At 41.4% G+C, this 11,747-nt stretch overlaps 1 protein-coding gene across 1 annotated transcript; it reads left to right on the top strand.

Moving 5' to 3' along the window:
• Positions 1 to 4,688: 4,688 nt before the first annotated feature.
• Positions 4,689 to 11,671, top strand: LOC117544147 (rho GDP-dissociation inhibitor 1-like; the record flags this gene model as incomplete). The annotated part of the gene is given in 5 exon segments (XM_034212973.1): positions 4,689 to 4,884; positions 7,442 to 7,525; positions 8,984 to 9,060; positions 9,279 to 9,342; positions 10,183 to 11,671. Coding segments are annotated over 5 exon segments (618 nt in total). The 3' UTR covers positions 10,386 to 11,671.
• Positions 11,672 to 11,747: the final 76 nt, after the last annotated feature.

The raw sequence follows: 11,747 nt of genomic DNA, 5'->3' as shown, positions 1-11,747 counted from the left end.
ACATGATCAGTAAAGGTGGCTCTACCATGCCCACACTTCAAAGCTCCTGCTCATGTTTTTCTAATGTATGCCTGCTGCGTTATCACCTTTCCCTCGTTGTTCCTCTTCCTCATGTGTTCCTCTGTGAAGAACCATAAGTTAGGAAATATGTAATAAAATGTAATATAAGAGTTGTTCATAACCTAAAAATCAAATTCTAAATTAACTTTGGCGTGCAGCTTTTAATATTTTCATTATTTTTACTTATTCCATTTATTAAAGATCATTTGACTTTCCATTCCAAAATCTTAATGAAGGCTCTTTTTAGCTTTTAAAACTGTCTTTACATGGCAGTAAAGCCTCTGCACTGACACACACACACACACACACTCACTCATACATGCCATATGATCCCGGTGGGGTTTCCTCTGAGCTTGTTTATCTACTATCTTCAGTAGCATTGGACACTAATGGCTCTCTGTGAAAGAGCATCCTCCTGATGTGTCACCAGTGGCACCTCCGAACACTTTCATCTCCTGTCCCTGAATGCCTCGTTAGCTGTAATCCCACTTAATCTCACTGCTCCGCGGTGTTGCTAAGGAACAGGCCTAATCTGAAGTCTTCAATTGCTGCCAAACTCAGTGTGTTTGTCAAACGATGCTGTTTAGCTTTGACGAAGTAACAGATTATCCTCCTTCACTGCATGCAGGCCTGTGTGTGTAGGTTAGGACTCTGAGGTGCACTGAGTACGTGATCTCTTGACCTGTGTGTCTCACAGCAGGCTGAAGCATGACAGCGCCTTTCTTAAGTAGCCTGTTAGACACCGGGTCAGCCATGTTTGAACCTAATCCATTTTACTCGGTGCATGGGCAATCATTTTAAGGAAAAATGTTTTGCTCTATTAAGATAGCATCTCTGAGCAATGTGTCTGTGGGCAAACATGACTCAATTCACTGATAATGTCTTTGTGGTTTTTTGGTAACTCTGTGTTGACAGTGTAAAAAGGACCATCATGCAGTTTGAATTAACAAAATGATAGCAATACGAAATTATTTCATAAAATGTAGATCTGCAATGTATAGGGCAGGGTTTCCCACACATAGACTTTATGGGGGCGGGCCAGGTATATAGAGAGGCGAAGTCCCTCCCTTTCCGGGGGACCTCCATGGGACCTTATTTTGGAAAAATCATGTATTGAAGTCAATGGAGAGAGATTATCTTTTGATCCCGTTTGAATTGTGCAACGAATTACATATATGATGTTTGTCAATTTAAAAGATAATTTTGCAAGTCAAAACAATAAAAATGTGTCGTAAAACTGTGAAGTAACACATTTTTTTTGTGTGAACCACTCAATGAACTACATCTCTGGTCTCGCACACGTCACCAACACCAAGATGGCCGTCACGTTGGCACATTTCACCTCTTTCTTTCAGAATGAAGCAAAAAGTATTACAATTATTACATTACTTTATTATTACATTGCATTTAGCTGTCGCTTTTATCCAAAGCGACTTACAATAAGTACATTCGACCAGGAAGACACAACCTTGAAGAAAACAGAATCATAAGTACATCAGGTTTCATAGAGCCAAACATTTCAAGTGCTACTCAACTGGCTTTAGGTAAGCCAGTCCTTTATTAGTATAAAAGTGCTTTGTTAATAAATCTATCGCTCGAAGTGGAGTCGAAAGAGGTGAAAATCACTACAAGTCTGGGCATGTTGAGAACTGTACATACACACACGGGGAGTTAGTCGGTTCCGTAAGAGCCAGCATGCGGGACCGGCTTTACAAGGTGTTGGTGAGTAACACGAGTGTAATGTGTAAAGTTACGCTACTCTGGGATTTGTAGTCTTTCTAGTTGCGTATTTTCCATAGTCTTATATTTCAACAGTTTTACGACAAACTGTAACTTTTTTGACTTGGAAATTATTTTTTAAGATTGACAAACATCATATGTGTAATTCATGGCACAATTCAAATGGGATCGAAAGATAATCTTTCTCTCCCCATTGATTGATTGATTGATTGAAAAGTTTATTAACAGCTTGTATATTGGGTACAGTACAGCTCAAAACATACAATTGTTAAGGGATGCTGACCAGAGAAAGACTTTCGTCTTGTTTACATCAGGGTCCCCCATTTCCAATTCATCATGTGAATTGAAAATACATTTCAATACATAATTTTTCAGAAATAAGGTCCCATGGGGCGGAAGTAGATGGGCGTGACTTCGCCAAAGTATATTTCGCGACCCATTTAGGTTTCATCTTTATTTATCCGTCCGCGAGGACGACGCCATCTGCGATCGATGAACTAACCCCCCTGTACCTGAGCGCTCTGCTATCGCTAAGTCTGCTGCGAGGCTCCACCGCCTTGGTTAGCGTGCTCCACTAGCGTCAATCATATTTTTTTGGGATCTTAAAACCGCTTTGTCACTGCAACCCGATCTTGCCTCGATTTCTTTCTATAATAGTAACAAGACAATCATTGAAATCTAAAAATGATACTGGAACTGTACTAGTATTTTACATTTTGCTTCAGAAATAACATGTCTTTTTTGAAAAACCTTTTGAAATGTTAACATTAAGAGCTGTTCCACTTTGACATTTTAAAAAGTAAAAAAAATACATGAACCAGCCAAAACTAAAAACTATTTTCCTAAATGATTAATTGCTTATTTAATGTATCCTCGGCAGAAGCCTCCTATAGTGCAGCCCCTTTCTTATACAACTAGAATGACCCATCACTTCCTCCGCTGACAGCTTGGTAGACCTCAGTCTGAGTGCAACACACTGTAGGAGAGTACAGGAAGTGAGACAAACCACCTGCTCGTCGAAGAGGGATCTAACATCATCGCTGTGGTATCTGCTCTTATTTTCCTGTCTTTCTCACTCTGCAACAACAAGGAGCCTCACTCACGCAGCTGAGCAGCTATTGGCAGGGAAGGAATGAGTGTTTTTTTATGGGAGCACTGAGGCCCCATTTGGAAAAAACGGTGCCGCGTTCTCACTTCCTGCTTGGCCTATACCCAACTTTATATTCCCGACACAATACAGCAGAGTGTTGGATAAACACACAGAACGACAAACCAGTTTTTGTGCGGAGTGTCTGCCATTGTGTGATTGTTGTATTTCCTTGAGTTGTAAATAGTGCGTTAGGCTTTTACTCAGAGGATCCAGCCTGTGTGTTTGCCTTGGTTTGATTTGTTAGCTCGCCTGTGTTGATTCATGATGACCTTTTAAACTCGCAGGTTAGCACTGAGCCAACACACATTAAGGGATTATCTACACAAAGAAGGAATTTGATCAGGCTTAAATGGAGAAGCAGTTTGTTTATTGCCTCAGGTCTTCCTGTTTAATGTTCTCGTAGTTGTTTTCTTCTGTACACAGATTTGTTCTGATCATTGACATTAAAGCATAATCTCTGGGTCTGATTTAGCTCTTTTAACACAGCTAAAGGGCGCAGTTTTACTTTATCAAAGCGATAAATCCTCTTCAACAGTTTGACAGCTTTGGTTCCTGCTCGGTTGAAATCACTCAAATACAGGAAGTTCAGTTCTTTCAACATGCAAGTGTCGAAAACATCTAGAACGAGAAATATGAGGGCGTAGTTTCAGGTTGGCTGAGGGAAATACAAATAATAAACAACACACAATGGCAGCTTTAAATGATTGAACTATGACTGAACAAACAGTTAGCTGTGCTATGGTATTACAGAGTAGTATCAGTTCTCCTAAAAACATTTATGACCGCGTTGCTTTCTGTGTAAATCAGGAAATCAGCACATACTTTGCATTTAACAAGCTGCTATGAAAACCTCTCAAAGCTGTGTGTGTGTGTGTGTGTGTGTGTGTGTGTGTGTGTGTGTGTGTGTGTGTGTGTGTGTGTGTGTGTGTGTGTGTGTGTGTGTGTGTGTGTGTGTGTGTGTGTGTGTGTGTGTGTGTGTGTGTGTGTGTGTGTGTGTGTGTGTGTGTGTGTGTGTGTGTGTGTGTGTGTGTGTGTGTGTGTTGTGTGTGTGTGTGTGTGGTGTGTGTGTGTGTGTGTGTGTGTGTGTGTGTGTGTGTGTGTGTGTGTGTGTGTGTGTGTGTGTGTGTGTGTGTGTGTGTGTGTGTGTGTGTGTGTGTGTGTGTGTGTGTGTGTGTGTGTGTGTGTGTGTGTGTGTGTGTGTGTGTGTGTACTACTTTGTTCTCCTCGCATTGCATTTTATGAGCAGCTACGGCACTTGTATGTTCTCTGAGGAATGAAGATGATCTGTGTCATCATGCCGTTCCCTGCTCAGGATCAGCGGCCTCCCTTCTAATCGGCAGTGACTGTGTGTCAGTGCAGCTGGGTGTTTAAGGCACTGCTGTTTATCTCAGATAATCATCAGCTTCCTGTTGACCCCTGACCTCTGCTCTGTGTCACCGCCATGGCCCCAGAGAAAACTGCTCCACAGCCACATGTCCTGACTCTAGTGTCTGATAGTCTAAGAATACACACAAAAAAACCTAACCCTAACTTCTAAAATTCCTCGTCTTTTGCCAAGAATTGAATGATCCCCACAGAGAGTGTGTTTTGCTGTCCCTGTCCTCAAGTGAGCCCGTTATCTGTGCTCTGAGCGATTCACTGCAAGGTCTGGGGAATGTCATCTTTAAATGTGTCGCACTGTGCTGACAGGGTTGTTTCTTGTCCTCTAACCTTTTTGTGTCACTTTTTTTAACTCTAGCACACCATGGCAGAGCAGGAACCCACACCCGAGCAGCTGGAGGCGCTTGCAGCAGCCAATGACGAGCCGGAAAACCCTCTCAACTACAAACCCCCCGCCGCGAAGAGCCTACAGGAGATCCATGAGCTGGACCAGGACGACGAGAGCCTGCGCAAGTACAAGGAGACCCTGCTGGGCAACGTGGCCTGTGTGGCAGGTTAGTGATCGATGTCCAACTCAAATCCAAACGCTCGATTGTCATGTGCACAAAAGCTACCGTGTAGTTTTGGCAATGAACATCTTAAGTCCCAGGCTCCTCCTACACGGCAACACACAACACACTTAATACTCCAGAATAAGAAGAAATGGAAATAAGATACAGAATTAAGTCAACTATATACATTTTAATTGGAGTAAGATAACAACAGAAGGTAAAATGTATTGCTGTACAGTGAAAAAAAGGACTGCGTATTTTCATAATATATAAATAAATATGTGGACTGACAACAGATCTATCCTTCCTAAACATAAGTAGCAGGGTTTTGTCTAAACCGGGTAATGGGTGCTGCGCAGGGGCGGACTGGCCATCTGTGGAATCTGGAGAACCACAGAACGGCCGGTCGTCGAGGGACGTTGAAAAAAATAATTGTTTAACGTCATCATTTAAGTTGCGCTGACGGCCGACAGGGGGCGACAGCGGCCGCTAATGCAGTTGCGTGGTTCTTATCTGTCAAATAATCACACACGAAGAAGAAAAAAGACCGGTCAGAGAGCGGAATACATTGGTGTATCATACGGCAGACAGGTAGAATGAAAAAACATGGATACAAATCAAAGAAAAAGGTGGGGCCGATAAGGCAAGAGGAAAAAAGGTTAAGTCACTCGCAGGTGAAGCATCTAAATGTCGCAAATTGACAGACCTTAGAAGTGCAAGATGATGAAGAGAATGATGAGGGCGCGAGTCTGAGTTCAGATATACAGCCAGCCTGCGTTCATCATGAGGGACAGAGAGTTGAGCTGGTGGAAGAACCAGCTCAACTGGCACATATAAGTGCAGGGCAAGAGGTGGTAAGTACTATAGAGAAGAATATTCAATCTAGTTTCTCCAGTTGGTGTGTGTTGCTCATACAAGGCAAGGCACGTAGCACTTTTCTGTACGCGACAATTCAAAGTGCTTTACAAAACAAATTAAAGACTTTTTAGGAATAAATACAGTAAAAACACATTATATAATGGCATGTTACAACAGGCATTACAAAGCACACAAGCAATACAATAAATAAAACAATTGTTACATGAGAGTAGGTGTAATATCTAATATTAAAAAAAATGATAGATCAAACAAAAGTGTATTTTCAACATGTATTAATTCAGCAGCAGGATGAAGAAACGTTTGTTTTCCCCTTCGCTCTAATGCATTATTTTCGCTGGAAAGTGCCGGGGCCGTAATTTTGACCGCTAGTGCCCTCATACTAAATGTTTCTAGACAAACCCCCGAGTAGGTGTAAATATGTGATGTTTGCCCTGCTTGTCTTTTCATCACATTTGGCAGTTTTTATTATATCTGGCGCATCCAAATATAATGTATTTTTATTCTTATTTGCAAATGTTACTTATCAATATGCACAATTCAGATCTTTCAGTTGTTTCCCCCGATACAGCCACCTGAGGCAAACCTGAAAATGTACTTTTATGGTAGCATTTGTCTTCAAAGCTGTGTTAGGTGTATCCATAACACTCTCCACAGCAGCTGCTTCTGTGTGTTTGCAGTACCAATAGTGCGGGGAATCCAACCTTCATTATTTGTTGTGACAACAACCCTGCTAACCTGGGGATTGGAAACTGTAGAAGGGATAGTTTAGATTGCTTGAAGGGGGGATTTATGAAGCACTTATTCATAGTCGGTGTATCACTACAGCACCAGGTGGCTGGTTTACCGCTGCCTCCCGTGGTTGGTTTGTTTGTGGTATTGTGTCACTTAAAGAAGGTGGATCAAAACTAATCATTGACTTGCTTCTCCAAACCGAAATCTACTGTAGGTAAACACACTGATTCTAGATAAGCACCATACAACCACACTTTAAACAATCCAGACTATCTCTTTGAAAGTAGACCAAATAATGGAACGGATTCATACCTGTGCTATTATATATATATAAGAGTACACTTTTATTCAGACAGACATTTGGTCAAGGTTCATTCATTTGAGTACTGTGGCTGTTGTTAAACCAAAAGAAAATCCACTCCAAATTGGTCTTACTTTCTTCATACAACATGATGTTCGGTGTGGATCAGTTACTCAGTATCGGTATCTTGCTAAATTAGCTTTTGGGTCGAGTAGATTATCCTTTTAATAAGAAAAAAACACTATAAAATGAGTGAATTTGAACATCAACGCGGTTTTCTAGATTAGTATTTCAGAAGGTTTCAGAGTTGCAAAAAGTGTATTTAGTTAAAGGAATGTCTTTTCACCTCCACTGTTACTATGATTGTAGCAGTGGGAGAGTAAGGACAAGGCCGAGAGGAGGAAAGAACTTCAGTGTTTTGTTGCTAGAAGCGAATGTACAGATATAATGTGTTCACATATTTAAAACTATTGTAAATTCTCCCTTGTGTGTTAATTACTATATTTATGAAACTGGCATTACCTATTCAATGTTTGAAAGCAAAACAACTGGAATAAAGAAGGGTGAAGTGAGCAAGATACTTCTGTTTTTAAAACAATGTGAATGTCTCTGTATGATCATAATGTTGGATACTTGTCTCTCTCTCAGACCCCACGGCCCCCAACGTGCAGGTGATAGGGATGACTCTGAAGTGTGAAACGGCCCCTCACCCTCTGGTGCTCGACCTGACGGGTGAGTACAGCAGACAGAAAACACATCATTGTTGTCTGTTTTCTGAATGGACAGCAGCGAGTAGTATCTCATAGTAACATTACTTATGGAGAGTAATCACTCCCATCTTCGTGTGCCGATATAGACCAAATGACCTGCTGGGTCATTACTCTACTAATTAGTAATGACGTGATTCCTGGGTAAGTGGGTTAATGAGCCATTTGGTGCTCCTGCCAGTCCTCATAATGAACCACAGCAGAGCCAGGGTCACTGCGCCCCCTGCTGGTCACTGGTGTTACTGCAGGGGGCTGAAAATCACAATACAACTCCACTTTGCTTTTGAAAATTAAATTCCCTTTTCTATAGGTACAAAATAAATCATAACAATCCCACTTTTTTTTATCAAATCCAATGTTATTTATGTAGCCCAATGTCACAAAACACGTTTGTCTCAGTACAGATAAACAAATGGCAGTGCTCAAAGGAGAATATAATAAAAGGACAACATAGAATGTAAAATAAAACGTGTTTCTTTAACGTGTTTATTAGAAGCAGCATATAGTTGAGTTTGGCGACTAGGCTCGGGCCTCATCACTCCACAGATATACATAGCACGATGAGTGATGATTAAATAACTAACCCCCGAGCCTACAGGTGGAAGCTGGGGTGGTGGTGGGGCAGCAAGCAGTAGCGACGTGGAAGTAGCTGCAGCAATAGCAGCAGCAAGCAATGCATGGAGAGAGATCTGGCAGGTTAAATAGAGCGGCATATTAAGGAGACTCTGTTTGGTTGGTTGTAGAGTGGCAAGGGGGCGTTATGTATGAATGCAGCATAAGTGCTCGAGTTGACTGCCTGAACTAGCTCGCAGGCTTCGCCCCATAATTGGATAAAAAAAAACAATAGAACAACCAGCTCTAACTATAGGCTTTAGGAAAGTCTTCAGCACACCCTTAAATAGTTATGTTATATCTTTGTGAGTTCAATCCTAATCATAAACCCCCTCTTTTTTGTAACCTTTTTGTATGTTTTAGACTGTAAAAGCATGTTGTGCCAAACTGATCCTTAGTTATATATCTCGACACTGAAATGGTACATTTACTTTTTTTAAATAGCGCCTTTCCAGTCTTTGCGACCACTCAAAGCACTTGCATACAAGTCAGCATTCACTGATTCCTGGCTGCTATGTCGCTAAGCTGGTACTGTGGGACGGATAAAGGTATTCTGATACCAACACATTCATGCAGAGGCTGCCATACAAAGTGCTCAGGGAAAGTAACATATACACACACACACACTCTCACACCGTTGGCCATCGGGAGCAACTTGGTGATAAGCATCTTGCCCAAGGACATAACGACATGTTGATTGCAGGGCTGGGGATCGAAGCAGAGTCCAGGTGGTGGATGAGCACTCAACGCTCTGAGACACAGCTTCGCTCCACCGTTTGACCTTTCTGTTTGTGTTGTTTTCCCTTTTTAGGAGACCTGACTAAATTCAAGAAGAGCCCATTTGTTCTGAAGGAAGGGGTGGAATATAGAATACAGATCAACTTCAAGGTGAGGGGCTCTGACACAACAAACGGAGAGGAATCCAAACTGTTGCAGTAACGTAGCAGTATTGGTGTTATGAAGCCATCTTTCTTATGAAGCCATCTTTCTTATGAAGCCATCTTTCTTATGAAGCCTTCTTTCTTATGAAGCCATCTTTCTTATGAAGCCATCTTTCTGATGAAGCGTTCGTGTTGAGCAGGATGTGACGAGTGTCTCCTTTCCAGGTCAACAAGGATATTGTGTCCGGCATGAAGTACACTCAGCAGTCATTCCGGGGAGGAATTAAGGGTAAGAACACCTCATTTTATTTAACAGCTGTAAATCCTCAAGTATATTGCAAATTAAAATCTTATCTAAAACAGCACCAAGACTTAAAGGATCAATTCAACATTTTAAGGAAATGCTATTATTTGTTTCCTTTTTATGACTTTAATGACGAGATCGGGTCATTCATCATTGAAGGCATTAGATGAAATATAAAGCTTAACCCAGCAGCCGGTTAGTTTAGCTTCAAGCCTATTCGACCACAATTACAGATTTCATTTGTACAACCCGAGGTTAAAAAGCATCCAAAGGAACTGTCTTTCTTGTTGGAATAACTGTATGTGTTTAGTTTGTGGAGATGAAGGCTTCAAGTAGCATTTCTCTTGTTGATTCATCTGCAGATTATCTTTTGAATCAAGAGGAATGTACCTTTTGGTCTAGGAAATGTCAACAAATAGTGGGAAAATGCCTCCCTAGGTGAAATGTTTGACTTGTCGCTCCAAAACCCAGAGATGTTTTGAGTTTACTACAGAGAAAATTACTAAGTCTTTACTGTAATATTTAAAATTAAAATTGTAAAAGTCTAAATTGCAAGCTTCTTTTTTTTTTTAACCCTAAATAGGTTTTTTTCCTCGGTTCCCAAGAGGATAAAACATTTTAAAGTTACTTAAACGATCAATCCATTTCCAAATATTAGCAGGTTTCTTCAGTCTACTAATTGTGCAGCTCTAGTGCAGATTGTTTGCTTTACTTATTCTCTGTAAAGGTGTAAAATCAGTATACACGTTCTGTTTAATGGTCTAACTGAGGCTTCGTTTAAGAAATGTGTTGAAACCCTTTTTTCTTACTCTCTCCGATGTGCAGTTGAGAAGTCTGACTACATGGTGGGCAGCTATGGCCCGAGACCCTCTGAGGAGTACACGTACGTCACCCCCATGGAGGACGCCCCCAAAGGGATGATCGCCCGCGGCACATACACCATCAAGTCCAAGTTCACCGACGACGACAAGCACGACCACCTCTCCTGGGAGTGGTGCATCGCGATCAAGAAAGACTGGACCGAATGATTCGCCATCCACGTCTTCCTCCGCTTGGTCCCTCTTTCCTTTCTTGCTGTCATTCCATTTTATCTGTCTGTTACGTGTTGATTTGAGATGTCGCTCTCTCCGTCCATCGACATCCCCCCCCCCCCCACCTGTCTGCTAAACTATACAAGTGGAGAAAGCAAACGATGTGCACGATCCAGATTTCTCAGTTTGTTTATAAAAGAAAAAATTAAGTAAAAAAAGATAGTCTTGTTAACTGCTGAAAGTGACCCCCCCCCCCTGTACCCTCTCTTTCATTCTTATCTACGACCAGATTGTTTTTTTTCTACGAATACCGTGATCTGCCTTGAATAGCATCGTACAGGAAGCAGTAGAGCTGTATTTGAGAAGCTGGAAACCACTCTTGGACCTCCTAAAGCCTCTGAGCAGATTATTCATATCAGGGTCCCACTAAATTATTTGGGATTCAGGCCACCTCTTTTTCAAATGATTTAGTCTGAAACTAATTGACCTCTGAGCCGCTGTGACCCTCGCTGTAGGTCTTCCTCTCCTGATCAGGGTATATTGTCAGTTCTTTTTAGCAGCCATGTGGCCTTAACATAACCCATTGGAAGAAATAGACTACCTAAATGAGCCATTTGCCTTCTGATATATACATAATGTGACATAATGTGATACATCCTAACGCCACATGGACAGGGAATTTAGCAACTTTTAATTCAGGTATGACGATTTGTAAAAAGCCATTGTGTTGGCGTCCATCATGTTAGCTTGATTTACAAACATCCTTTTCTTGACAGTGTTGAATTAACTTTTTTTTTTCGATCATTGACAACAGCTGTAAGGATGAGTCCAGGTTGTACTAATGGCTTTTTGTCACCCAGTGTCCTTTTCTAGTCCCGTAGGCCATATTTTTCCAACATGTCCAAGGACTGTAAAACCACTCATCCTGTATTACTCGAGTTTAAAATGACCACCGCTGACTGTGCCTCTTTTACAACCACATGCTGCTCCTGCTGACGACGGCACTCTGTGCTCGACATCAGGGAGGTGCTAAACGCTGTCTTTAATTGACTTCTGAACCAGTGTAGAGACATCAGTCCCCAACCAGACATATATAAAGTGTTATTCCTTTTTTTTATACACTCCAGAAGTATGGAAATGAAGTCTGTATCCACTGCTTCGTTAGGCGCTTGTGTCACAGACTGATGTTTGTCTCTGTAGGTTGGGTTTTACTCAATGTGTGATTCTTGTATTACCTACAGTTTACTGATATCCTGTGTTCACATTAAAGTGTTCAGACTGGGCCTACATGTGTCCTGTTTTATTCAACCTGCACTAGGATGTGTTCATTTCATTTCAAACCTTTATTTATACAGATAA

The sequence above is a fragment of the Gymnodraco acuticeps genome, unplaced genomic scaffold, assembly GCF_902827175.1.
Source record: "Gymnodraco acuticeps unplaced genomic scaffold, fGymAcu1.1, whole genome shotgun sequence".
NCBI classification, from domain to species: domain Eukaryota; kingdom Metazoa; phylum Chordata; class Actinopteri; order Perciformes; family Bathydraconidae; genus Gymnodraco; species Gymnodraco acuticeps.
Note: the sequence above shows the minus strand (reverse complement) of the source record. Positions and strands in the feature narration are given on the sequence as shown.